The sequence below is a fragment of the Marmota flaviventris genome, chromosome 3 (assembly GCF_047511675.1).
Source record: "Marmota flaviventris isolate mMarFla1 chromosome 3, mMarFla1.hap1, whole genome shotgun sequence".
In the NCBI taxonomy this organism is placed as follows: domain Eukaryota; kingdom Metazoa; phylum Chordata; class Mammalia; order Rodentia; family Sciuridae; genus Marmota; species Marmota flaviventris.
In genome coordinates, this window is record NC_092500.1 from 79063198 (window position 1) to 79090124 (window position 26927).

General features: G+C 40.5%; 1 protein-coding gene across 12 annotated transcripts; it reads right to left on the minus strand.

Annotated features, from left to right (window-relative positions):
* Window positions 1–26659, minus strand: Resf1 (retroelement silencing factor 1). 12 transcript variants are annotated; one of them, XM_071609994.1, is made up of 6 exons: window positions 25205–25294; window positions 23629–23702; window positions 22644–22734; window positions 4791–9380; window positions 3294–3377; window positions 1–263 (listed from the first exon to the last, which is right to left on the minus strand). In XM_071609994.1, the coding sequence occupies exons 4-6, from the start codon at window positions 9322–9324 to the stop codon at window positions 112–114; spliced, it is 4770 nt and encodes a 1589-aa protein (XP_071466095.1). In that variant the 5' UTR covers window positions 9325–9380; window positions 22644–22734; window positions 23629–23702; window positions 25205–25294; the 3' UTR covers window positions 1–111. The 12 variants fall into 12 exon arrangements, with proteins under 12 accessions (XP_071466095.1, XP_071466090.1, XP_071466094.1 ...); XM_071609989.1 differs by lacking the exons at window positions 1–263; window positions 25205–25294 and adding exons at window positions 745–2700; window positions 26327–26415; XM_071609993.1 differs by lacking the exon at window positions 1–263 and adding an exon at window positions 745–2664.
* Between the last annotated feature and the right edge of the window lie 268 nt (window positions 26660–26927).

A 26927-nucleotide genomic window follows, 5' to 3' on the forward strand; every position in this document is an offset into this window, starting at 1 on the left:
TCTGGATGAGAAATCTTTATTGTGGAAGCAATCCTGAGTTATTTCCAGCAAGATGCTGAACAGAAAGTAAACAGAACTTCCTAGTGGCAATTATAAAACCACATCTTGGGATTACTTTACAGGGCTGCTACCAAGGCTTCTGCTTCTTTTCTCCAGGTACATCTGTTTGTAGGTCTGAAACACTGAATCTTTTATAGGGTTTGGTACTTTCTCAAATCCATCTGCACTGAAGCTTCTCTTGCAAAGTCTTAAATTAGTCTCATCTAAAGAAACAGAAATGTTACTTTATTTTCTTTGTTACTCTTCATACATGACCAATATACAATCAAAAAATTGAAGAAAATTATACATTTATCAATGGGACAAAAATGTTAGGAAAAGAGTTAATGAAGCGTATACACATGAGCTCTTGCCTTTCGTGTTTCCTCCTGTCAACCCCATTTTCATGGCCCAGGGCTGGGTTCCCTTTACCTTTATCCTGGCTTAATAAAGTCATTCAACTGGGCACTGTGGCACACAACAGCAGCTCAGCAGGCTGAGGCAGGAGGATCATGGGTTCAAAGCCAGCCACAGCAACAGTGAGATTCTATGCAACTCAGTGAGACCCCATCTCTAAATAAAATACAAAAAAGGGCTGGTCGAGTGCCCCTGAGTTCAATCTCTAGTACCAAAAAACAACAACAAAAAAACCCCAAAAGATCCACATTCAATGTACATTTTGTATGGATGTGACTTTTTATTGTGTGTGTGTGTGTGTGTGTGTGTGCAGGAGTGCATTTAATCTCAGCCCTTTTTATTTTGAGACAGGGTCTTGCCAAGTCCTTGAGGGTGGCCGGGAACCTGGGATCTTCCTGCCTTGGTCTCCTGTGTTGCTGGGACAACAGGTGCTTATATATGCTAGGCAAGTCATTCACCACTGAGCTACAGCCTGAGCCAGTAATGGCTCATGTTTCTTTGTCAGCAAGGTGAGCTAGATTAAGTTTATTTTTTAAAAAAGTAAACTGACTTCTCTCTTTAGAACAATAAAATCTCTGGTCTGTTAGGGTCACTTCAGCTGCTTCTTCTTAATATGGCTTTTTTTTGGAATGATGGAAGTGGCTCCAGGGAGCCCAGCCAAAGACGTGAACTTGGAAAAAGAGACCCACAGATGGTGCTTCTTGTCCAGGTAAAGATTATGCAGGTTGATGAGCGCATGCACTGCCTCCTCCACGGAGCCCATCTGGATCAGCGCCAGCTTACGGTTCTTTTTGAAGAACTGGAACCTCTTGACCACGCCCCCAGTGCTGGAGAACAGGACCTTGAGGTTTTCCTCTGTTCGGGAAGGTGGGATGTTGGAGAGGAACAGGGTGGCGGAGGGCGGGAAGATGTTCTGGAGGGATCTGGAGTCGGGCTTCTTAAAGCGGTGCAGTGGAGAGTTGCTGAAGTCCTTGGTGAGGCCCTGGCCCTCCTGTACCTCGTGGGGCAGATCTAAGCTCTGATGCTTGGACAGCATGATGTGGATGGGCTTCGTATGCAGCTTTAACCCGTTCAGGTGCTTCATAGCCAGCAGGGCCTGGTTCCCATCTGTCATCTGCACAAGCGCGTTCTCCTTGTTGAAGAACATCTTTATCCGCTGCACATCACCATAGAGGCCGAAAAGAATAAAGAGGTTTTGGAATCTGACTCTTTTGGGATTGAGGTTGCTGACCAGCAGAATGGAGTTCCCAGGCCCTGCCAGGCTTGGGGTGGGCAACAGGGCTGGGGCTCTATGCACATTAGGATCAGAAAGAACCACGGCTTGAGGAATTGTAAAGGTTGGAGGGAACCCAGCTCCTGCATACAGAGAGGTTGTGGCCATGGTCTGTTCCTGTGGAGGGTGGCTGTCCCCAGAGGGAAGGTCTGGGCGTGTGTAGTCATGGCTTTTGTCGTTGTTGTACTTGACCTTGAGGTTGGTGATTTTGGAGAAGTAGATGCGTAGTGTGCAGTAGCCATCAAGGATGTTCTGCCTGTCCAGTGACAGCTTGGCTTGCTGGGCGCTCACAGGATCTGCGTACTGCAGTAATGCCTGGGATTGGTTGTTGCTGATGAACTTGATGATTTTCAGGACTGTGCCGAACTTGGAGAAAGTCTGGTGCAGTACATCCAGGGTCACAGGGAAGAAGACGTTCTCTATGATGATCCTGAGCACAGGGCTGTGCCCAGTTATTGTCATCCCTGCATCCACAGCTGTGGCCGAGGTCAGGTTCGCCGAATGGACAGAGTTCCCAGCCTGCAGGACCACTTCAGCTTGTGCTCGGTTTGGGGAGAGTACCTCGCCCTTGGTGACTTCACTGGGCAGCTTGTTGATGTGGATCACAGGGGGCTGGACACTAGCACTCTTGCTGTCACCTTTGAACTTCTTGCTATCATTTCCGTTTGCTGCAGAGGTAGAGTTGCTGCTCATTATAAAGGGTCCTTCAGTGACACACGTAGAGAAAAGCTCGTCAGATCCCTGATTCGCGCAGGTCAGGTTCGCCGAATGGACAGAGTTCCCAGCCTGCAGGGCCACTTCAGCTTGTGCTCGGTTTGGGGAGAGTACCTTGCCCTTGGTGACTTCACTGGGCAGCTTGTTGATGTGGATCACAGGGGACTGGACACTGGCACTCTTGCTGTCACCTTTGAACTTCTTGCTATCATTTCCGTTTGCTGCAGAGGTAGAGTTGCTGCTCATTATAAAGGGTCCTTCAGTGACACACGTAGAGAAAAGCTCATCAGATCCCCATTCGTGCTAACTGCTATGTCTGGGTCAATGCAGTCCATGGCACCAAAATGATGTCTCATCTTTAAAATGGAAATATCCTAGCCTCTTTGAGGATTAAAATGACTAACTTGTAAATTGCCTAAGAGGAGGGAAACTCTGACCTGAGGGCAAGTCCAGCCTGCTGTCTATTTTGGTAAAGAGTTTACTAAGAACTTAGTCTCCACTAATTTATTTGCACATTATTTGCAGCCTCTCTCTTGGTACAATGACAGAATTGAGCAGTTAGGCTAAAAACCTGAGATATCTAAAACGTTTACTATATGGCCTCATATAGGAAAAATATGAAAACCCCTTAGCTAACTCAAAGTGATGAGATTTACTTTCTTTTTTAAAAGGAAATAATAGACCCCAGCTTCCTAGCCTATATGGCATGACAGAAAAGTGGAGAATGCCCTCTTACCACTCATAAAAACATTGAATGACTAAAAGGATATGGATAAAATCATTTCTTAAGCATTAAAATCATAATCTAATTTACATGGTTTCAAATAATATAATTAATAGACAATTTTACCTGTTTCTTGGCTGGTTTCCTGCTTCCTTTTCTTCACAGTCACACATTTTATCCAATCTTCTTTTGTACTTTTTATTCCTGAAACTATTTAAATATTTATTTTCAGATCTCTACATATTGTTATTCATCTCTTTTTGTAATATAATGAAGAAATATCACATTAAGTTGAAAATAGATTTTGGAATACACCAAGATACGTTAGGGCCTGGAAAAATTATGTATGAAGTGCTTGAATACCTCCAATGAAAAATTAGCTATTTTTAATAAAAGTTTCTCTTTACATTCTGTATTCGTTTCCCTATGGGGGCTGAAACACAGACACATCTGGGGTATTCAAAGAAATGAGAGGGCAAGCCAGTCCCATGGCCCATCTACTTCCACTTATGTGGCTACACCCAAGGCCTCAGGTTCTAAGGACCCAAATGAAATGGATTATTGAATCATCCACATTTAACAAATTGAATTCTGTATTCTCATCACACATTCCTCTCACCTTCCATGAAAACGTACCCTGTTTATGCTGAAGCTTTATACACCCCAACAGAGAGTCAGAAAAACACAGCAGAGACAGATTTTTACTCAAAATCCTTTAGGTTTCCAATCTGGATTTCTAAGCACAGTGCTTTATGTTAATAATCACAACTCCTGAATGTTCAAACATAAATGAGTACAAACAACTAGTCAGTCATTTTCTCCTTTATTCCTGCTCTGCTCATGGCTGCCACTCTGTCTTTAGTGACATAAGTTACTACTGGATGACACTGCTTTCTGGTCCCCATTTCATGTGCAGATTAGATGTTACCATCTGCACTTTACAGAAATAGTCATTGACAGTTTCAAAGATGAAAATAAATTGATCAATTTCTATATGAACAAGAGGACCTTCCTACTAACCTTACATGTCTCCCAATATTTAGAACAAAATTTCAATTTACAGGACTGCTTTTAAATTATAAGTCAAAAAAATATTTGATAATATTATCATTTCTTAATTTTGGCAATCGGGATTGAATCCAGGGGCAATTTATCACTAAGCTACATCCCCAGCCCTTTCATTTTTTATTTTGACAGGACCTTGCCAAGTTGCTGAGACTGGCCTCCAACTTGTTATCCCAAGTGGCTGGGATTATAGGCGTGCACCACTGCACCTGGCTCACAATTTTTTTTTTTTTTTGGTGATGCTGGGGATTAAACCCAGGGCCTCATGCAAGTGAGGCAAGCACTCTACCAACTGAGCTATATCTCCAGCCCTCACAATATAACTTGATAGTAAATGAAATATCTGTATTTGGCAAACTTTATGATTTTATGTAACTCTTGTCATTACTATGAATTTACTATAATTTACAATAAGGGAGCCACAAATCTAAAACAAACATTGCTCAAGGAAACATTATCTGACAATAACAAATAGTAACTGTGTAACACATTCACATGGCCCTTTTATCACCTACACCTCTTCATCATGTTGTACACATCAAGAAAATTATACTTCACCTTGCACGGGGGCTTGCTCTTGCTCCTTAGAATGAGGCTTCTGATCATTCCCTTTTTTGACAGAGTTTTCATTCTTTAACAGTACATCTGGACATAATTTAAACTCTAACATGCTTGGTTTTACTGTGGTATCTTTCACAGGAGAAGAGTTCTGAGGGTTCTTTTCCTGCTCTTTGTCTTTCGGAAGCTTGTGGGGTGGTGAACTGTCATACTGGGTGAGACAAATGCTTTTCTGTTCTGTGCACTTAAACGCAACTCTGTTCAGATACAATTTTCTTTGCTTGTTTGCTTGGGGAGGCATTTGGTGGAATTCAACTTCACTACTTGTATTGGTGGATTTTTGGTCAGCTTTGGTTTTATCAGTACACACTTTGTCAGGCAGCATGCGCTCAGCTCTTCCTTTAACATTCCTTGAATTGTCATTCTTAGACTTCTCAGAATGGTGGAGTTTGAGGCTTTTAACATTGCTGGTCAACACATTTGCTGGTTCTTTAGAAGCCTCTGTACTGCTGCCTGGTTTCCCATTTGGTTTCCCAGAGTTCCCCATCTGCACAGGAAGCTGACTGGGCCTCCCATCAGAATCATGTGGTACATTGTTAACACATGTGTTCTCTGATGTTTTGTTGGCCATCCATTCTTTATGTTTCTGCCTTTGTAAATATTCCTGCGGTGTTATGATTTTCTTAGATGAATTATGCTTCAAGTCTGAGGACTTTGTGTTTTCTTTAACACTGTCTCTCTCGTTAGGGTTTGACAAAATATTACAGAATTTGAGTGCACCTCCCACATTTTTCTTCTGTTCCTGTTTATCAGATTTTTCCTTGTTTATCTCCCCATCCAGTATGTTCCCTTGGTCTAACTTTCTTTCTTCTGTATGTCTTTGTTTGGAGGTACCTACCCTAAACTTAAATTTTTTCTTTTCTGGTGATAATGAATGTCCCAAAGAACCATTCCTCCTATGTAGCTCTTTAGTTTTCACTTGGAGTGGATGAGAGTTCTGTGGTATGTGTTTCTCCTGCTGGTTTACCTGGGAAGCTTCTTCACAAACCATTGTCATTTTATTAGTCAAGTGAAAAGACACTTCATGAAATTTCAATTTTCTTTTTCTTGTATTACTTTGCAAGCCATCTAGTTTGTTGCCTTTTGGTGAAAATTGACAATTCAATTCTTTTTCTTTTAGGGAGCTGTCCTGTTTCGCTTTAGATGTGTCCTTTTTATCGCCATCACATTTAGAGAACTGACCAGGCAATTCCTGTTCTGTCCTTAGCGAGCAGTTCTTTGTTTCAGATGTATTTTTTATACTCTCACCACATATTTCAGGAAAATTTTTTTTCTCAGCCACCAGAGTAAGAGTTGTCTTTGGATTATCTGAAACATTAAATTCAAGGATAGTGATATCACTTTCTGAGGTTGTCTCTCCTTGTTTACAACTCTTGGTCTCCAAAGGAGAACAGTGATCCTTCCCTTTCTCTTCCTCTGGGGTGGAACTCTTGATGGAATTACACTGGCATTGAGGCACTCCTTCATAGACCGTTGTGAGCCAACCCAATGCACAGCAATGGATTTTGTCTTTTTCTGGGTCCCATGTTGTAGAATCACAACTGGCTTCTGAGGTAGTTGCTTGTGGGACAGACAGGCTCCTTTCTGCTATAGGCTTCTCTGTCTGAGATTCTGCCAACTTATCTACCTCACAGGCTTCCTCTGTGTCTACATCACAGGGTTCACCATCTTCGGGAAATAATTCTTTCATTTGTTCTGAGCTTAATATGGTAATTTGTATTTGGTCTGTGGAGTCCTGAGAATTACAAATAGTTTTATCGCCAGTTTGATCTTGTGAGATTTGACCTGTTACTTTTTGGCCCCCAGACTTTTCACATAAGTTCACAGCTTCAATGCCATAGGGAAACTCTTTTAGAAGTTCTGAGAGCTGGTCATGTAGATAAAACATGGGTGTGTCATCATCATGAATCTCCTTTCTTGCAGGATCTTGGGTAGTGACATCACTGGCTGCCTTGATTTCTTGAGGGTAAATACTCTGCTGAATCGTGGGAGGTGAACAACATACATCTTCACCTGTGCTTTCCTTTTCAATGGTTTGTTCTAAATTGCTTTCCTCTGGAATTCCTCTGTTTGTTTCAATATACTTAAAAGATAACGACCCTGGAGGTTCCAGTGACTCGGAATGATCAACTGTTTCATGAGGAACATCTGTGCACTGCACACATTCATCTCTTTGAAAACCAAGGTCCTTATTTGTAGTGGTATTATCTACTTGTTCTTTTTGTTGACTGCTATTAATCACTTGCTGATAGGATGAAGAGAGTTTCTGTGGGTCGATCTTTTCCAAAGGGGAAGAGTTGAATATCTTTGCTATTTGAGAATTATAAGTTATATCGCCTTCAACAAGAGAACAAATATTTTCAATCAGTAATACATCATCACTCTCAACAGAAATGCTGTTTGATTTATATGAGGCTTGCTGATCACCCAGAGGACAGTGCTTTCCTTGACTGGTATTAGGCGTGTGTTCTGAATTACCACTAGTTGGCTTATTCCGCTTTTCCTTCTGAGTTAGTGGAAAAGCATTGGTTGATATTGTAGTATTGGCTACTGGACTGTTAACATTGATGTTCACTGAAGCATCCACTATTTTATTTTTTTCCATTTGACTTTGTAAGCTACAAATACTACCTTCTTTGATAACTGGATACACCAGTTCAGGTAAAGCTTCAGGTGTCATTCTTTTGTGAGGCAATGATCTGACATTTGAAAGAATCAAGGGTGACACAATAGCAATCTGAAGTTCTGAGCCCTTGGTTACATTTGCACCAGAAGAGTCATAATTTTGTGTTATCATTGTCAAGGTTGTTTCCTGGGATGACTCTGCCCTTTTATTCTGAGAATTTCCTTCAACTGAACAAAACCCCTTCTCATCACCCTCTGTGGTCATTGAAATTCCATGCGCAGTTGTGTTTGTTTTTAATTCATTACACTGCTTTTCCTTTGAAGGTTTTGAAGCTTCTTCTGTTGCTGTTGTTGGTGTCTTCTTCCAAAGATTAAGACATGTTGTTAGCAATTCCATGGAACAGTGACTGCCACTTTTAGCAGATATTCCTTGGGTTGAGAATTCAGAAGGCTGAGCTGGTTCACTACAAGAGCTATTTGCTGTTTTCCTATAACCCATTAGAAGATTTTTATTAATTCTAATTTTCCTTGAAAGTTCTGAAAATTTCTTTTTAATTTCTACCAATGATTTAATATCTCTCACTAACTTTTCTTTTGTGTCTAGTACCTGATTTGAAGCTGGATTGCAGGAATCCATTCTTTTCTCTTGATTATTTTGAGCAGGAGTCTGAACACTATCCACAGAAGATCTAACTGGTTCATTAAAAGGCTGTGCAATATTAGTATGTACTTTCAAATCACAGAAATTTCCAATTGTGTTTAAATTTTCACTAATGTTTGGCCAGAGCTGATGAAAGCCTTTAGTTGAGTCTTTTAGTTCAGATGAGCACACTTCAGGACTCTGAGGAACTTCCGTAGGCAAGTTTTTTATAACATGTTGAGAATTTGGCAAAGGCTGGCTTCCATTTCCGGAAGGGTAAGGAAGAAGAGGAGGGGGTCTTTTGTTTGTTTGTGTAGGGTATTGACATGAGGACACAGGCAGAGTCTGTGATGACTGTAAAACGTGCGTTAAGGTTGGAAGCTGACAATTTTTAACTTGAGATGATGTAGATAGCATGTTTTGTTTCTGAACAGCTGGCTCTTGTAAATAGCTTTGTGGTGCAATGTTTTGTTTCTGAACAGCTGGCTCTTGGAAAAATCTTTGTGATGAATAAGAGTATTGCTTTGGAGGTCGTCTATAATCACGATAAGTCTGTTCATTTGATGTATACTGTTGCACCCAATCAACCTGTCGATCTGATAGTGATTGGCTAAGTCCCTGATCTCCTTGAAAAGTTACAGGAGCTCTTATAGAATTTGAAGTGTTCATTTGTAGTTGCAAAGAATACCTATCTGATGATACAAGTTGACTCTGTAGTGCATGAGCATTAGACATATTAGTTCCAACATCAGCCTGATGACATACAGTTGCCTCTATATGAGAAGGCATGGAATTCCTCATTGATGAATTCAACCATACATTTTGCGAAACTCCTGAAGACACTTGCAAATTATGATTTGGTTGTCTGGGTCCAGTATATTGCGTGCATGTTATTCTTTCTACTGATGTTTGTGAGGCCATCACTGTCCTGTTTTGCGTATTAGAAACAGGAATTTGAGGAGTATTATAATTTCTGGTATTTTTCACTGGTTGTAAAACTGGATTTGAATTACTGGGATACTGTGAAACTGGATTTGAATTACTGGAATACATGCATGCTTCATTATTTCCAAGATAGCTGAAAGAACCTGGAGATGTTGTGGTAAGCTGGTTTATAAAAAACTGGTGCAGAACAGATGACTGGCTTTTATTATATGGTGGTGGTGGCGGTGGTAACATATCACCTTCTGGCTTTGCATTCCAACTCATGACTGGTGTGATATGGTAGCAGTGGAATAAAAATGTTGTTTTAGAATATCAGGAACCTGCAAGAAATAAAGATTTGCTATTAAATTGATCTTCTGCATAGACAGGATTTCTAAAAAAATTAGTAGCTGGGACTGGGGTTGTGGCTCAGTGGTAGAGGACTTGCCTAGCATGTGTGAGGCACTAGGTTTGATCCTCAGCATATATGAATAAAATGGAAGTATTGTGTTCATCTACAACTAAAAACTTTTTTTTAAATTAGTAGCTAACTATGTCTATCATAATTACTGAAATTTTGAGACTAAAAAACACTATAATCTTAGAAAAGGAATAGCAACAAAAGTTGCAATAAGAAGACAACAATTAAATGTATAGAATGTATAAGAGGCATGGCATGGTTATTACTGTTATTTGAGTGGCTATCACTTTATGTTCTACTTGTTATTTTTGGACAGTGCTAGGGAATCGAACCAAAGGCCTCCTTCAAGCTGAACATGTGACATACCTGAGCTATGTCCTTAACCCTGCTTTTGCTTGTTTTCATAAGCTTCTTATTCGAACTAATCTGTGCTAGTTTCAAGCAAAAAAAGAAAACAACAATAACAAAAAACAGAGTACATTACTTTATTCAGAAATTTTCTAGACATAGCCTGGAAGGGTGAAGCATGCCTGTAATCCTAACCAATTTGTGATGACAAATAAGGCAGGAGGATTAGTTGGAGGTCATCATGTAACTGAGTACAAAGGACCCTTGTATTCAATTCCCTAAACAAACACTGGTTCATGCATAAAATCACATTCCTATAATCCCAGCCACTTGGGAGGTGAAGTAGGAGGATCCCAAGATCAACATCAGCCTTGGGCAACAAAGTAAGACCTCAAATTCTCAGAAAACCAAAGCATCTTGTATGAATCTTAAAAAAGGAAGAAGGGACATCCAATACCATGTGCTGGAGATGTCTTTCAAGCAAAGTCAAGGGGACAAGAAAAGCAGGCCTGAGTTGGAAGCAGTGGTGCAATCCAGGAATCCCAGCAATGTAGGAGATTGAGGCAGGAGGATCATAAGCTTAAGGCCAGCTTCAGTAGCTTAGTAAAACTTAGTAACTTGTCAACTTAGGAAGATCTGTCTCAAAATTTAAAAATCAAAAAGACTGAGGATATAGCTCAGTGGTAAACTGCCCCTGGGTTCAATCCCCAACCCCCATACAAAAAACAAAGTAAAGAAAAAGAAAGTGGTTTTTCTCCCAAAACTAAACATCTCGTATGTGCTTTTACATTTGTGCTGAATGTTTCTAGAAATGCCTATATGTAAAATCAATGTGTCAAGATACACATAAAAATAATTTTGATAAAGTGACTATTTCAAAAAGGTTAAAATAGATGGCACTCTCACCAACAGTCCATTGATAAATCTAGAAATGGACAAAAGCCAGTGTTGAATCCCTATAACCTCACCAACTTGGGAGGCTGAAAGCAGGAAGATGTCAAGTTCAAGGTCACTGTCAAACTTTGGGAAGCCCTAAGCAACTTAAGGAGAACCTGTCTCAAAATAAAAAATAAGACCTGGGGATGCAGCTCAGTACTTCAAAGGGCCTCTGGGATAAATCCTCAGTACCATAAAATAAAATAAAATGAATTTAATTGTAATATCCCCAGTTGGAGTCTATTAGGTAGCTGGTTGTTGATGGGGAGTGATGCATAGAGGTGCCAGAGGGTAAGTGGTGAGCAATGTGAGAACGTTTGGTCTGGAGTTTTCTCTCAAACACAGTGCGAGCAAACTAATACAGAGCCTACTGTAAACTGGGTTTTCCCCCACTCCCTTCTCCTTTTTTGCTAGCACAGAACTAAACTAGAGCATATATAAGCACTCTGAAAACTCAAATTAGAAGGAGGGAGTTGTCATGATAGTTAAAAGTTTTCTCAAGAATGCCTAAAGAAAGGGCTGGGGACTAGCTCAGTGGCAAAGTACTAGCCTACTGTGTGTTAGTTAGGGCCTGGATTCAGCCCCCAGTACCCCCCTACAAAAACCTGTTTTAGTCAGCTTTTTCACTAGTGTGTGTGGTAGAAGGACAAGGCAGAGAAAAGTACTTCGGGACATAAAAATCAGGAAGCAGAGAGAGAGAGCTCCACTCATCAGGGAAAAATATATATCGCAAAGGCATGCCCTAGAGCAACCTACCTTCTCCCAAGTACTCCACCTGCTTAGACCATTCTAATAGATCAACCACCAGTTAATCCATCCAAGTGGATTAATGCACTGATTAGGTTAAGGCTCTCATAAAGCAATCATATCACCACTAAACTTCCTTGCATTGTCTCACACACAAACTTTTAGAGAAAAACTTTTTTATTTAAACCATAACAAAACTCGTCTCTGGGTTGGGACTGTATCTCAGGTATGGAGTGCTTGCCTAGCATGCACAAGGCCCTGCATTCAATCTCCACAACTTCCAGGAACAACAACAACAAAAAAAATACAATAAAATAAAATAAAGAAAGAATGAAAAAAGAAAGCATCTCCTTCTTTGCATAAAAGCATCTAAAATTTTCTGAAGAAAAGTCAGGCGTGGCACAGTGGCACACGCCTATAGTCCAGCAGCTCAAGAGGCTGAGGCAGGAGGATCATGAGTTCAAAGCCAGCCTCAGCAATGGCAAGGTGCTAAGCGTCTCAGTGAGACCCTGTCTCTAAATAAAATACAAAATAGGGATAGGGATGTGGCTCAGTGGTTGAATACTCCTGAGTTCAATCCCCAGTACCACCGCCCACTCCCCCGACAAAAAAGAAAAGTCAAGAAACGTAGACATCTAACTCAATATTACCTCACAATTCTACTTCATTGTATTGAAATCTGATTTATATTCAAAATAGGTTTATTTTTCGATCCTCTCAGAACTTTTTTCTCCTCCCTGGTCCCCAGCTACTCCAATTCATATACTACTTCCCCATACTCTGCTGCCTATTCTTCTAAGGGGAAAAAAATCACACACACACACACACACACACACACACACACACACACACACGGGACTGGGGGTATGGCTCCTCAGTGGCAGGTTACAGGCTTAGCATGTGCAGCACCCAAATAAATAACATCCCATTCCCCTTTCTTCTTGGCATCAGACTGTCTCCATGGAGTAATTAATTCACACAGCCTATAGGATTTTGAGTATTCAACAAACATAATTACTAATCTCTTAGGGTTCTGTACTGCTAGTCTTATTTATAGCCCTTCATAAAAATCTCTTAAGAGGAAAATTTGCAATTGCTCCTTATCCTGGTTTCAAGGCACCCAGAATGGAAACTGCCATGTGTATGTCATTTTTTTGCTGCATCAAAGAATATGTATAATTTTACATAAAATTGAAATTCCTCTACCACATCTGGGAATTGCAGTCACTTGGGAAGTTAAGGCAGGAGTTGAGCCCAGCCTCAGCAACTTAGCAAAAACCCCGTCTCAAAATGAAAAAAAAAGGGCTGGGGATAGAGCTCAGAGTTAGAGCCATCCTGGGTTTAATCTCCATATCAGAAATCAATCAATAAAAATAACTTATGTTTCCACAAAACTAAAATATATAATGAAAATATCATTAAAGAAATTAAGATACTAAATTAAGCAATATTCTTTTAGCTGGGCATGGTAAAGCCCATGGTAAAGCCTGTAATCCCAGCGATTTTTAAAAAAATAAATGGTTGGGGATGTTAAGTCAGTGGTAGAGTACCCCTGGGTTCATTATCCAATACCATAAAAAATTTCATCCAATGAAAAACAATAAAGTGTTATAAAACTCAGAAAATGGCAGATATTAACCCAATTATATCAAAATAACATTAATCAATCTAAAAGACAGAGATACCAGACTGGATAAAACTACCCAACTATCCAACTCTACGTAGTTTGTAGGAGACACACACCTTAAAGAGACAGATTAACGGGATGGAAAAAAATCATCATGCAAACAGCAGCCACAAGAAATCTCCTATCTTTATTTTCTATTTCTATAACTGAATACCACACCTTGGGTAGTTTATAAAGAATAAATAAATAAATATGGGGCTGAAGATGTGGCTCAAACGGTAGCACGCTCGCCTGGCATGCGTGCGGCCCCGGTTCGATCCTCAGCACCACATACAAACAAAGACGTTGTGTCCGCCGAATACTAAAAAATAAATATTAAAAAAAAAATAAATAAATATTTATTTGGCTTATGGTTCTGAAGGCTGGAAAGTTCAAGACCGGGCAGCTGAATCTGGTGAGGTTTTTCCTGTTGGTGGGGACTTGATGGCATCCTAAGACAGCAGAAGGCATCCCATGGCAAGATGTAGACCAAGCATCCAAGCTCAGATTGTTCCTCTAAACCTTAATTACCTCCCAAAGGTCCCACCTTCAAACATGGTAGTTTCTACTGACTGAACACCTCACATGGGGATTAAATTTCAACATGATGTTTAGACGGGGGCATTCAATCGATAGTAGCTGGAATGGCTACACTAATACACAGACAAAATAGATTAAGACACAGGATCTCAATTCCCTACTTGCAATGATGAATAGAAAAATGGCCAAAAATCAGTAAGAAAACAGAAGCCTTGAACATACACACCCACATCCTTTCCCCATTAAAAAAAAAAAAAAAAAAACTGAAGTACCTAAGTTATAGGAGAGGGACTAATTGTCTGCTAGTTGTAGGTAGGACCTGTCTCTAGTCTTTGACAGTTACTGTGGATTGGACCCAGGTGTCCAAATACTCATGAAGTTACAGTCAGCATGCAGGCCTATAATAGCAAGCAGATACCATCAACACACTGAATTCTTTTTCTTTATATTTCCTTTTTGGTGGTACTGCAGTTTACACTCTACCACTAAGCCACATCTCCAGCCCTTTCTTTTTTTATTTTGAGACAGGGTCTTACTATGTTGCACAGGCTGTTCTTTATCTCCTGCCTTAGCTTCCTGAGTTGCCAGGATGACAGGAGTATACTACAGTGCCTGGTATCATTATAGTCATTTTAAAATTGATATAATTATTAAATATATTTATGGTGATATATAATTCATGATAATTCAAAACATGTATACTATGAAAAGCAGAAGAGCCCCATGTCATCAACTGATTTTGCAGTGCTGGCAAAAGCCAACGTGGGAAACATTCCTTGCCAAAAGGCAAGGATGTTAACAGCCTTGACACTAGGATCTGACACTTAACAGTTATCCAATATTTCAGTACAATGGGCTTCCTGAGTGCAGCAGGATAACTGATGTCCCTAGCACTGTAACAGTAGGATAGCTACAAAAATGTTTCTAGCTCTATACCTTTTTAATACACAAAAGAAGCCTCTTGTTAATTCATATGCCTTGAACAATTTACAAAGTCCCTGTAGTTTAACTTCCTGATTATGAGACCCTATATCATAAATTTGCAGAGCTAGTTCTGTGTCACTGTCCTCCATCAGAGGGCAGTGTCCCATCTGGCCCCAGCTTTGCTTAGAATTGTCTATTTTCTTTATTTCTGTATTTTTCTCCATCTCCAGTAGCCTCTTCTCAAGATAGTTTGGGATGCTGTGTGGGCCATGGCAGTATACAATGATCAGAGTACCTGCATCTCCTTAAAGGCAATCATTTTAATATTTTGGAAGCTTTTCTCCTTTTGTTTTTTGAAATAAGGCATAGACTGATGGATTGTACAATCAAAAGAATGGGAAGTTAATTGATATCAATATACACTCTACTGTCATTTTATATCTAAAATGAACAAATAAAAAGTTTTAAAAAGAAATAAGGCATAGATTATTGTTAACAAGTTACCCTAATATGCAATAGAAAACCAGAAATAATTTTCCGTATCTGTTTCCCCCCCACTTTCTGGTACTGAGATTAAACCCGCAGCCTTCCACATGCCAGGCAAATGCTCTACCAATTAGGTAATTCCCAGTCTTTTTATTTTGAGAAAAAGTCTGCCTGAGTCACTAAGGCTGGCCTTGAACATTTGGACTTTATATCTGTAACAGGTGTGGGCCACTAAACCAAGCCTCTGTTTTTGTGCCCCTTTCTGAACATCCTCTGTCCCTTCATGCCTCTTTCCTACCTGCCCTTTCCGGTATATAGTGACCACTATTTCATTCCATTCTTCTATGAAATCAACTTTGTACTTGTCTTTCTGTACCTGTCTTATTTCACTTAAGATAAGGACCTCCACTTACCCAAGTTGCTGCAAATCATTTTTCTTTTGGGTTAACAATATTCCATCACATATACCACATTTTCATTATCTATTTATCTGTTGATGAATATTCCAGTTTATTCAGCATCTTGGCTATTAAAGGAACTAAATTCTTAGACTCTGTTGTGGGGAACTGTCCTAGGATACCCTTCGTAAGATACGGTGTAGGTAAATGAGCAAACCTGAAACGCTGACTGGAGATATGGGATAGTCTTCCCTTATTCGTGGATTTGCTTTTCAAGACCTAAAAAGATTTAGTGGAAAACTCCAGAAGTAAACAATTCACAGGTTTACTATTATGTACTTTTTTGAGTAATATGATGAAATCTCACAGCTTTCTGCCCACAATATGAATCATCCCTTTATCCAGCACATGAATGTATCTACTCTGTACATGCTATCTACCTGCTAGTCACTTGGTAGGCATCTCAGATAGATGGTTTTCAGTGCTTACATTCAACTAATCTTTATTTTACTTAAAAATGGCCTGAAAGCACAAGACAGAGCAATCGTGATGGTAATTCAAGTATGAAAAAAAAAAAAATTCTGTAAAAGTGCTTCCTTTAAGTGAGAAGGTGAAAGTTTATCATAATGTATGCACAGTAAAAATATAGTATCCAGTACAGCCAGGCGCACACCTATAATTCCAGCAGCTTGGGAGGATAAGGCAGGAGGATCACAAGTTCAAAGCCAGCCTCAGCAACAGTGAGGCAGGAAGCAACAGTGAGACCCTGCCTCTAAATAAAATACAAAATAGGGCAGGAGATGTGGCTCAGTGGTTGAGTGTTCCTGAGTTCACTCTCTGACACCAAAAAGAGAAAAAAAAAAGAGAGAGAGAGAGAGAGAGAGAGAGAGAGAGAAAAGAAAAAAAATACCCAACACTACTCAGTTTCCATCTGGGAGTCTTGAATATATCCCTCACCAATAAACTGGAACTACTGTAGTTAGCATAATTTGGCTCTAATAATCCCAATCATCCGCCAACAAGTTTTACCATTTGCAAGATGGACAATTCTAATGTGCTGATGCTGGTAAGTTGTGCTGGCCCTCACTTCGAGACAAGCAGTCCTTTTTGAGGTTGATAAAGTGCCATAGCCCAAATTTCAGAATTCAGGGTCATAATTCACACATTCCTATTTTATAGGGAATCTGGAGACTTTCTGTATGTCATAATGATAATATTACTCAGCACTTTTTACTTATAAACCATGGTGGTCGATTTTCTGGTAGAGAAGAGAGCTAAATCTAAGGTTAAATTTTACTTTCTAGAATTTTAAAATTTGGTGCTGGGGTTGTAGCTCAGTTGAAGAGATTACACCATGTTTAATTTGCTCGGGGTAGTGATGCATGCCTTTGATCCCAGGTACTTGGGAGTCTGAGCAGGAACTTGGCAAGTTCAAGCTCAGCCTGGGAAACTTGAAAAGAATCTAAAAAAAAAAGTTAAAAATGCCGGGGATGTAATAAGGTCCTGCATTCAACCTCTTGTAGCATAAAAAAAGAATAATGATTAATTAATTTTAGAAGTCCAGCTGTGGGCTGGGCACAGTGGCACATGCCTGTAATCCCAAAGACTTGGGAGGCTGAAGCAGGAGGATAGCAAGTTCAAAGCCAAACTGAGCAACTTGGGGAGAACCTGTCTCAAAATTTAAAAAACACAAAGGGCTAGGGATGTGGCTCAGTGGTTCAGCACCCCTATGTTCAATTCCAGGTGCCCCCCCCCCCCCCAAAAACAATCTGGTTGTGGTACAATGAGCCTATATTCCCAGTGACTTGGGAGGTTGAAGCAGGTAGCCTGGGCAACACACTGAGAACCCATCTCAAAAAAAAAAAAAAAAAGAACCTCCAAACCCTGCCTCCTGTAAACAGACAATGTCTATCATTAGATTTGACAACTGGGGGATTTAAATCTTAGATGGCATTACTACTGCTACTATTTCCTGTGAAAAAACTGGAAAGACAGCTAGTTGCTTCAAATCCAAAGTGTAGGAAATTGTGAATAGCAAGCTGTGAGTTGCAAAAGTCATTTGTGATAATGGAAAAAAAAAGGATATGAGTTTCTATAAATAAGTGGTAAATATAATTACTATGGATGTGGACTTACATTAAAAATTTATCAAAGATCTTGCTGGGGGGGAGGTAAATGCCTATAATCCCAGTGATTCTGGAGGCTGAGGCAGGAGGAGTGCAAGACTGCCTCAGCAACTTGATGAGGCCATAAGTAACTCAAGACCTTATTTTAAAAAATAAAGGGCAGGGGATGTGACTCAGTGGAGGAGTACCTCTAGGTTCAATTCCTGGTATCAAAAAGAAAAAATTCTTTTTTTCTTTTGAGAATTTTAATATTTTATTTATTTTTTTTAGTTCTCAGCAGACACAACATCTTTGTTTGTGGTGCTGAGGATCGAACCCGGGCCGCACACATGCCAGGCGAGCGCGCTACAGTTTGAGCCACATGTCCAGCCCCAAGAAAAAATTCTCACTAAGGTGAAGAAAATTCTTGTGGGGCTGGGATGTAGCTCACCAGTAGAATCTGTTTAGTATACTCGAACAATCCACTTTTATACAATATTTTTCTTACAAGAGAGCTTGCTAACCTGTCTATACAAGCTAAACAAATTCACTAACAATGTAACCCCTCTCTCCCCATGTGACTTTTGTCTTTAAAACCTCTTTGAAATCGCTACAGAAGCACATGTTCAATTTTGCTTAAATTTGTATTACTGCAGAATGCAACAGTGATCAGCCTAAAATAACTCATTTCTTAATTTATACCTCTATTTCTTATAAGAGTTGACAACTCCAATATTACAAAAAGCAACATTTCTTGCAGACTATTCACTGATGTGGATAAATTGTGCAAAGCCAGGATTTCTCACTGAAAAAAACGGATCTGTAATAAAAGTATGTGAAAAAAAAATCATACATAATATTAAAACAACAACAACAAAAAAAAATCAACAAAACCACAGATGCCAACACTTTGGGGTTAAGTCACTTTTCAGGAATTTCAGAAGTGTCATGATTTAGTCAACCTATAGTAGCTCCTTTTCTATTCTTAGTTAAGAAATTACACTATCAGGGCTGGGGATGTGGCTCAAGAGGTAGCTCGCTCGCCTTGCATGCGTGCGGCCCGGGTTCCATCCTCAGCACCATATACAAAGATGTTGTGTTGGCCGAAAACTAAAAAATAAATATTAAAATTCTCTCTCAACAAAAAAAAAGAAAAGAAAAGAAATTACACTATCAGTCCTTGAAATTGGACTTCTAGAATCAATTGTTCTAAATTTTATATTATTTCAAAATTTTAGCTAGTATTAAAAAATAAATAAAAATTAAAATGTAACAGTTAATATTTGGAAACTTACTACATATCAAGAACAGCACAAGGCCAGTCGTGGTAGTGCATGCCTATAATCCCAGTGACTCCCTAGTTGAGGCAGGAGGATTGGAAATTTGAGACTAGCTTCAGCAATTTAGTGAAGCCCTAAACACTTGAGACCCTGTCTCAAAATTCAAAAAAGGGCCAGGAATTGGCTCAGTGGTAAAGCGCTCCTGAATTAAATCTCTGGTACCAAAAAAGAACTGTGCTGAATGCTTTGATTACAAAATATCATTTAAGTGTCCTAACAAATTAATGAGTTCAACAATCCTCCCTTGGGTGTAGCAGTGGTTCGTAAGGGCAGACAACTCTATACAATTCCAAAGACACAGGCCAAAAAGACAGATCAGGCTGGCATGATGGTGCATGCTATAATCCCAGCCACTTGGGTGGCTGAGGCAGGAGGATCCGAAGTTTGAGGCTAAGCTCAGTACCTAGGTCCTCCACAATTCAGTGAGAACCTGTCCTAAACTAAAAAATAAAATTGGCCAAATTTTATTGTTATAGCATACATGTATATCGAATATGTAACAAACCCATTATTATGTACAACTATCATTGTTGATTATATATATATAGTGTATGTATACTGAATATGTAACAAATTTCATCATCATGTATTAATATGAAAAAAAATTAGACTAAAAAAAAACAAATAAAAAAATAAAAAGGACTACAGATATAGCTCAATGATAAAGTACACCTAGGTTCAATTCCAAGTACCAAAAAAAAAAAAAAAAGACAAGATTATATTGACTCATGGTTTCCTTCCTTCCAATACTAGGGATTGAACCCAGGGGTGCTGTGCTGTACCACTGAGCAACATTTCCAGACCTTTTTATTTTGAGGCAAGATCTAACTTGCAAAGGGTCTCACTAAATCACTGAGGCTGTCCTCAAACTTGGAATCCTCTGTCCCAGCCTCCAAAATCATGAGGATTACACAACCATGTCAGGCTTGGCTCCTGGCTTTAGAGGTTTCAGTCCATGTTCATTTGGCCCCATTACTGTGATAATGCAGAACATGATGGAGCACATCTGCTCACCTCATTTCTGGAAATGGGATAAGGGACTAGATACAGTTCCAAAGCCATGTCCCCAAGAACCTGCTCCCTTCAACTTGGTCCTACCTCCTAAAGTTCCCAATAATCCATTCAGCCATGAATCCCTCAATGCATCCCACAGATGAGCTCAGAACCCTCATGATTCCCAAAAGTCCCACTTCTGTATCGCTATATTGGGAACCAAGCCTTCAATAGATGGTTGGGAATCAGGAATCATTCCTGATACCAATAACAATGGTGAAAGAATGACTGCTTTCCCTGTAAAAGATCAGGAGTAACATGAGGATTCCACCTTGCCACTTCTATTCAATATTTTACTAGAGGTTCTAGCCATTGCAGTTATACCCCCCAAAGTATCCAGATTGGAACTGAACTAAAACTACCCTGTCATTTGCAGATACATAATGAATACATAGAAAATCCTATTAAATCCACTAAAAAACTAATAGAATTAAGAAACTAGTTTGACTAGGTTACAGAATAAAAATTGAGGATTTGGGGCTAGAATCATGGCTCAGTGGTACAGTGCTTGCCTAGTGAATGTAAGGCACTGGGTTTGATCATCAGGACCACATAAAAATAAATAGTTATGTCCATCTACAACTAAAAATATATTTTTTTAAAAAATTAAGGATTTTACAGAAATTGAAGATTTCATCGTAAAATTCATATGAAAAGAGTGAGATGAGAAGATTCAAAACAATCTTAAAAAAGCAAACTTGGAAAACTTATACTTGAAATTTGGAACTTAGTACAAAACAGTAAACAAGAACACTGGGGTATTCATGTAAGATAGGCTTTGGTCAATAGAAAGCCAGAACCCATAAATAAACCCTCACATTTATGATCACTAATAAGGAATAAGTACATTTAAAAACAACCTAGCCGGGGCCAGAGTTATGGCTCACTGGTAGAGCGCTTGCCTAGCATGCATGAGGCACTGGGTTCGATCCCCGGCACCAAATACAAAATAAATAAAATGAAGGTATTGTGTCCATCTATAACTAAAAAATTTTAAAAGTAAAAAACTAGCCATATGTACATGAAAACATTTTTAACTTAACTTAAGCATCAGGAAACTGCCTATAATCTCAAGGGTTGGGGCAGGAGGATCACAAGTTCAAAATCAGTCTAAGGAACATAGCAAGGCCCTAAGCAACTCAGTAAAACCCCATTTCTAAATAAAATATTAAAAAGGGCTAGAGATGTAGCTTAGTCATCAAGCGCCCTGGTACCAAAAAGGAAAAAAAAAAAAAAAAAAGCAATCTGCTTATGGTTTCTGTTTAAGAAATCACACCATCCAATTAAGTTTTAACAGTGATATTTTCATCTCAAAACTCTACAAAAGAAGCCTTGTAATTTGATACATCTCAAGAGAATCAAGTCATTGTCATTAAATCTTGGCAACTATAACTTTGAGCACAAAAGGTACAGCTCTAATCTCATTGGAGAAATTTGCTTCAACAGGCCACTCTCCCAGTTTCCCTCATGTACAAGTACACTTAGGGCATCAAGAACTTAAGCACTGCATAGCTGCCTTCCTACATGCACTTAGAATTCTTCAAGGTCTATAAGATTACCTTTTTCTCTAAAGGCCTCCCCCTAATGCCCCCCACAAAGTCTTGCTAAGTTGCTGAGACTGGCCTCAAACTTGTGATCCTCCTGCACCAGCCTCCTAAGAAGTTGGGGTTACAGGTATGCCCTACCACACACAACTAAAGGCTTCTTTCAAAATAAACGTTAACTTATATTTCAATAGCCAGGGTTGATGAACTATTCTTGCTTTATCTCAAACTGAATGCTTTCTATGTCAGGTTTACACAGCAGAGTATGTCTCCAATGAAAAGGAAGCGAGGCCTGCTTAGACAAAATAAGGATTCTTGAAGTTCAACTCCATAAATACATTTTAAACAACATTAGACCAATTCCCTAAGGATTTAAGCCCCTATTATATCCAAGACACTGATAATCTAGAAGGGAAGAAAGATTCCCATACAATCAAAGGTAACAGGAAAGAACAAAGCTTTGGGGCAGGATGCCCTGGCCAAGATATTTATTGGAGGTAATTTTGACTTTAAATAAGCCTGTAGGTAAAACCAGATGTGGCTCAATAGTGACTGGTACTATCTAACAAAATGAAAATCGTGGGGATCTACAGGGATGGGTTTAAAATGACACAAAGCTTCATAAATTTACTTAGAGCTTAAAAAAAGCAAAATGAATTTCCTGTAAGACAATGTTAAATGCATTAGGTCACAAAACACTTCCTCTAACATGACAATAGCTAATATGTACTATCATATGCCCGTAGCTGTTCTATGAGTATTCCATGTATGAAACTCATATAACTGATCACAATAATCCCATGAGGTATGCATTTTTTGTTATTCCATTTCACAGATAAGAAAACTGAAACAGAACACTGCTGTGAAGTTACATAGTCAGCAACAGAGCTGAGACCTTAAACAAAGCAGTGTGGTATGACTGTGGGGAACAACAGCCTTCATCATTACATAAGGCTTCCTAATACAAGTTGTGTGGTTACTAGAGATAAGCCTCACAGATAATTGCTTTGGCTTTATAGGACTAGTTTTCCCAGAATGGTGCTCTCCCATGACCCTCCATGCTAAAAACATTCAATATAGGCATAGTGGTGCACACCTGTAATTCCAGCAACTCTGGAGACTGAGGCAGAAGGATCCCAATTCAAAGCCAGCCTGAGCAACTGAGACCCTCAATAACTTGGTAAGATCTATATGCAGAAAAAAAAAAGAAAAGAAAAAGGGGAATGATATAGATCAGTGGTGAATCACCTATAAGTTCAATCTCTATTACAAAAATAAATAAATAAATAAATAAAATAAGTGCCAGCACATTATGTACACCCCTGCCTAGGTAATTTCAACCAGTCACCTCACTATAAACAACCTCTTCCTGAGCTAAGGGTGTAGCTCAGTGGTAGAGTGCTTGCTCAGTGGGCACCAGGCCCTGGGTTGGAGGGGAAAAAACAAAAAGCGGGTACCTGTTACATATGGGAAATAACAAACCCCAAAATAGTGTGGCCTAGGAAGAGGAAGAAGGCAACACATTGATCCTTTCCCAATACATTCTTTCCCAGTGTCAAAGAATGTATTGGGAAAGGAGATATCCATCAAGTCTAGAAAGACAGTTTCTGAAGGAGACCAAAGCATTGATTCTTCCCAAAATAAACCCTTTCCTAGATACTGATCACTCACCCCAGACCCTCCATCTAGCCTGAAAGAACTATCAGACAAGGCTGGTTGTCAGAGAAGTGCCCATTTATTGGGGAACAGCTCTGCATATTTATAGAGCCAGGGTGGTTTGACAGTTATGACAGTGTAACGCTATGACAGTTGGCACAGGGTGCTTTCTGATTGGTGGGTAAGGATCATGTGAGTCAGCAGGGCTCACCATTGGGGGGCTCTTGGCGGCGGTGGGGCGGGGCGGGGGGCTCCCAACATAGCTCAGTAAAAACAGTTCTCAATTTCCTGAGTGCCCAAACTCATTATCCAATGCTGATGGATTGAATTAACATTTTATTCCACAACAGAGAAGTTATTCTACAGTGTGAATAATTACCTGGTTAAATCAAGGTCGGTGACATAATTACTTTTAAATGACTTACTCTTTAAATACTGTATGTTTACATGTCCTTTCACAGGTCAATCCCTTCCACCCAGAGCTTTTGTTTCTTCGGTTCTAGGGACAGCAAAAAAACATTTTGATCAATAAAAAGCACATTGCTGTGGATAGTGAATTCCTTAAGGCTGCACTGAAGGCACAATAAGTTCACTGAATTCTTATTAAGCATGCTAAAAACAGAAACATTAAACTGGGTCTGTCCACAAAATACCAGTAGGTTGGTTGGAATTCATGTGCTCCTCCAGGCCCACTATTGTCCTATCATTCCAAAACAATAATACTTTAGCAATTAAAAAAAAAAACAAAAAACAACTGCGATAGTAAACGTGAATTCGACTGTACAGGAATGAAAAAAACACTAACACCTTAATATAGGTGCACAGTCAACACTGAAATAAAATGGGCCAGGTGCAGCGGTGCTTCAGAGGAGGAGGATTTGAACCAGAAGGTGGTTCAAAGCCAGCCTGGGCAACTTAGCGAGATCCCAAGCAACTGTCTCAAAATAAAATATTAAAAGGGCTAGGGGACTGGGGATATTGCTCAGTTGGTAGAGTGCTTACCTCTCATGCACAAGGCCCTGGTTTCAATCCCCAGCACCACAAAGAATAAAATAAAATGGCTAAGGATGTGGCTCAATGGTTAAGTATCCCTGGGTTCAACCCCCGTACCAAAAAACAACAAAAACAAACATGATTTGATACAAAAACGACAATCACTAAACAAACTCTGAGGCTGGTCCATTAAAATGCACCCCAAGCTCATATTCGTCATTTGCCTTTATTTTCAAGGTAGGTATTCAAAGTACTACTAATAAACTCTTGGCACAGAAATGATTCCCCGAAAGCTTGCTGCCAAACTCAGGACGCTAAGGACCTTTGCTTAGAGAATCCCGCGTCCCTGGAGACCACCTAAAGTGGGTATGCATTTTAAAATGCCTCGAGGAACTAACTATTAGCAAGGAATAATAGAGCATCTTCTGCACACACGCCTTCATAGGCCAACTGTAGATGCGTGCAGAGAAATTCTCTTCCAGGACGCTTTTGCTTAATAGGGCCGAGAAGGAGGGAAACCTAAACAGTAAAAACAAACAAACATACAACAACAACAACAACAAACCACAAAGGTTCTTCTTATCACTCCAACGACGCGACAGAATTAAAAGACATAATAAGCAGCACTCACAAACCCGCCTGACCAACCGCCTCACAGTTGAACAAAACGCGTTCGCGACCTCTAAGGTTAAGCACATCGAAATTTAAGGAAAGCAAACACCGAGGCGGGGCCCTCCCGACGCCGGGCTGGGCCTGGGCTGCAGGGCAGGGCCGACCCACAGCAGCGGGCAACACCGAGTGCGGCGCGCAGCCCCGGGTGGCGGCCCGCGGGGCGCGCGCCCGGACGCCTAGGTACCGGGCGGTCCGACGCTCGGACCTCGCGCAGAACAAAAGCGCTGGGCCGCGGCGCACAGCTCAGCCCGCCGGCGCCTCGGGATCCCCCTGACCCCGCCCCGCCTGGGATCCCCGAAGAGGAGCCCGGGGCGGGGGTCCCGACCTCACACTTACCGAGAAGCGCTGAGGACAGCGTTCAAACCAAACCCAGAGAAGCGGGAGAACGCCCCCGGCCTCCCGGGACCCGGAGTTTAAGTCAAGTCGGGTCCGCCCCTAGGGGTGGGGCGAGGAGCGAGACTCGGGCTCCCAACAGTTGAGCCCCGCCCGGGCCGGCGGCAGCGCGTGCCTCGCCGCCGCGGTCCTAGTGCCGGGTAGATGAGCCTCCGCTACGCAAAGCTCAGCCAATAGCCTTAGGTTTGCCAAGCTCTTTCATTTGTTTGTTGGGATAACTCGAGCAGTCGGGTAACTTTAATTTGTGTCCGAATTGTTATAGAGGAATCGCGTGGAGCTGAAGCGACCATGTGATCCCCTGTGTGTACCAGCAGGAAAGATTGCAAACCAGACGCACAGAATAGCAAGCAAGAGTTTTTTAGCGGAAGCCTGCTATGGTGGTGATACGCCTTTAATCCCGACAACTCCAGAGGCTGAGTGTCTCATTGGGCAAAGGTGCGACTTATGCAGTTGAGGGGGAGAAATTAAAAAAAAGGTCCACCTGCTTCAGCGCTTTTCAATGTTTTATTCACTCACATTACTCAAAACAATTTCACTCTATAGGTTCTTAACCAAGAAAATGGCAATCCTTCATGCTGGGCACTACAAACACTGCAATAGGCACAATTAATTCAAAGCAAGCAATTCTAACTCTAAGGAATGCAAACACACTTAATCATAACAGACCTATTACAGATATTTCTTCTGCATGCTAAGCTTAAGTGGTCCTTGCTTAGCATCTGGATGGCCATTTTAAGGAAAAAATTTCGCTTTCTTACCCAGGGGTGTTTCTGAGAAAGGCTCATCACTCATACCAACCCAAGCCCTAACCTCCCACATTAGTACCTGCCCAGCTCTAATTCCTGAACCTGCCCCATAAAAGTCCCAGAACCCAAGCTTGTTTTGCCTCTCTCTTTGCAATAGACAGATGGCCTTTATTTGTCAACTCTGACAAATACACGCTCATGTGTATCTCTGCCTGATCTTCATCTTTCATTTCTCACTTACCCGTCTCTCCTTCCTCACTTTCCCTTCAAGTGCTAGATCTAAAGTCTTAAGGCTTAAGTCCAGCAGATGCACACTCACTCAGACTGCAGTGATCAAGTCTGGAACCGAATGAGGCTTCTCCTTGTGTGGAGTTGAAGACTGGTTGAGGAGATGGTGGTAAAGGGATGTGGCCCTTCTCTCCACAGTCAAGAGGCTGCTGTAGAGTTTGAGAGCAGTGAGGACAGATGGAGAGGATAAGGCAGATGAAGAGAGGAGTTGAGATGTCAGTCCAGGTCCTCATCAGGTTCTCAGGCCTGTGTGCATCAGTATCTGCTAGCTCAAATGTCTGTTCATTTGCTCCATTATTTATGCTAAATTTGGGAGCATCTGCACACCCCTTTGGTCCCTAGAGTCAGTACATATGGTCTGGTTGTTTCCACCCAGATATTACCCTTCTGACTCTTATCAGGTTTAAGGCAAATGACATGTTTATGTAAAGTGACTTCACTGATTCTTATCAGGGTTGTGGAAAGTGACTTGTTTTATCAGGCTATGCCTGATGACATTGGAGGGCTCTGTAGGCTTGTGCCTGGTGAGACTGCAGGTTTATTTTAAAATGGAGTTGCTTAGGCTAAGTCTATCCCTACACTGAGGCAGGAGAATTCCAAGTCCAATGCCACCCTCAGCAATTTAGCGAGGC

Bases quoted from the DNA above. Each gene is read 5' to 3' on its own strand.
- Resf1 (XM_071609989.1), bottom strand. From the start codon at position 9,324: ATGAGTTGGAATGCAAAGCCAGAAGGTGATATGTTACCACCGCCACCA. The intron at 3,378-4,790 runs GTGAAGTATAAT...ATATTTAAATAG, and splicing joins AGAGCAAGCCCCCGTGCAAG to TTTCAGGAATAAAAAGTACA. The intron at 2,701-3,293 runs GTAAAATTGTCT...GTGTCACTGAAG, and splicing joins GGAAACCAGCCAAGAAACAG to GACCCTTTATAATGAGCAGC.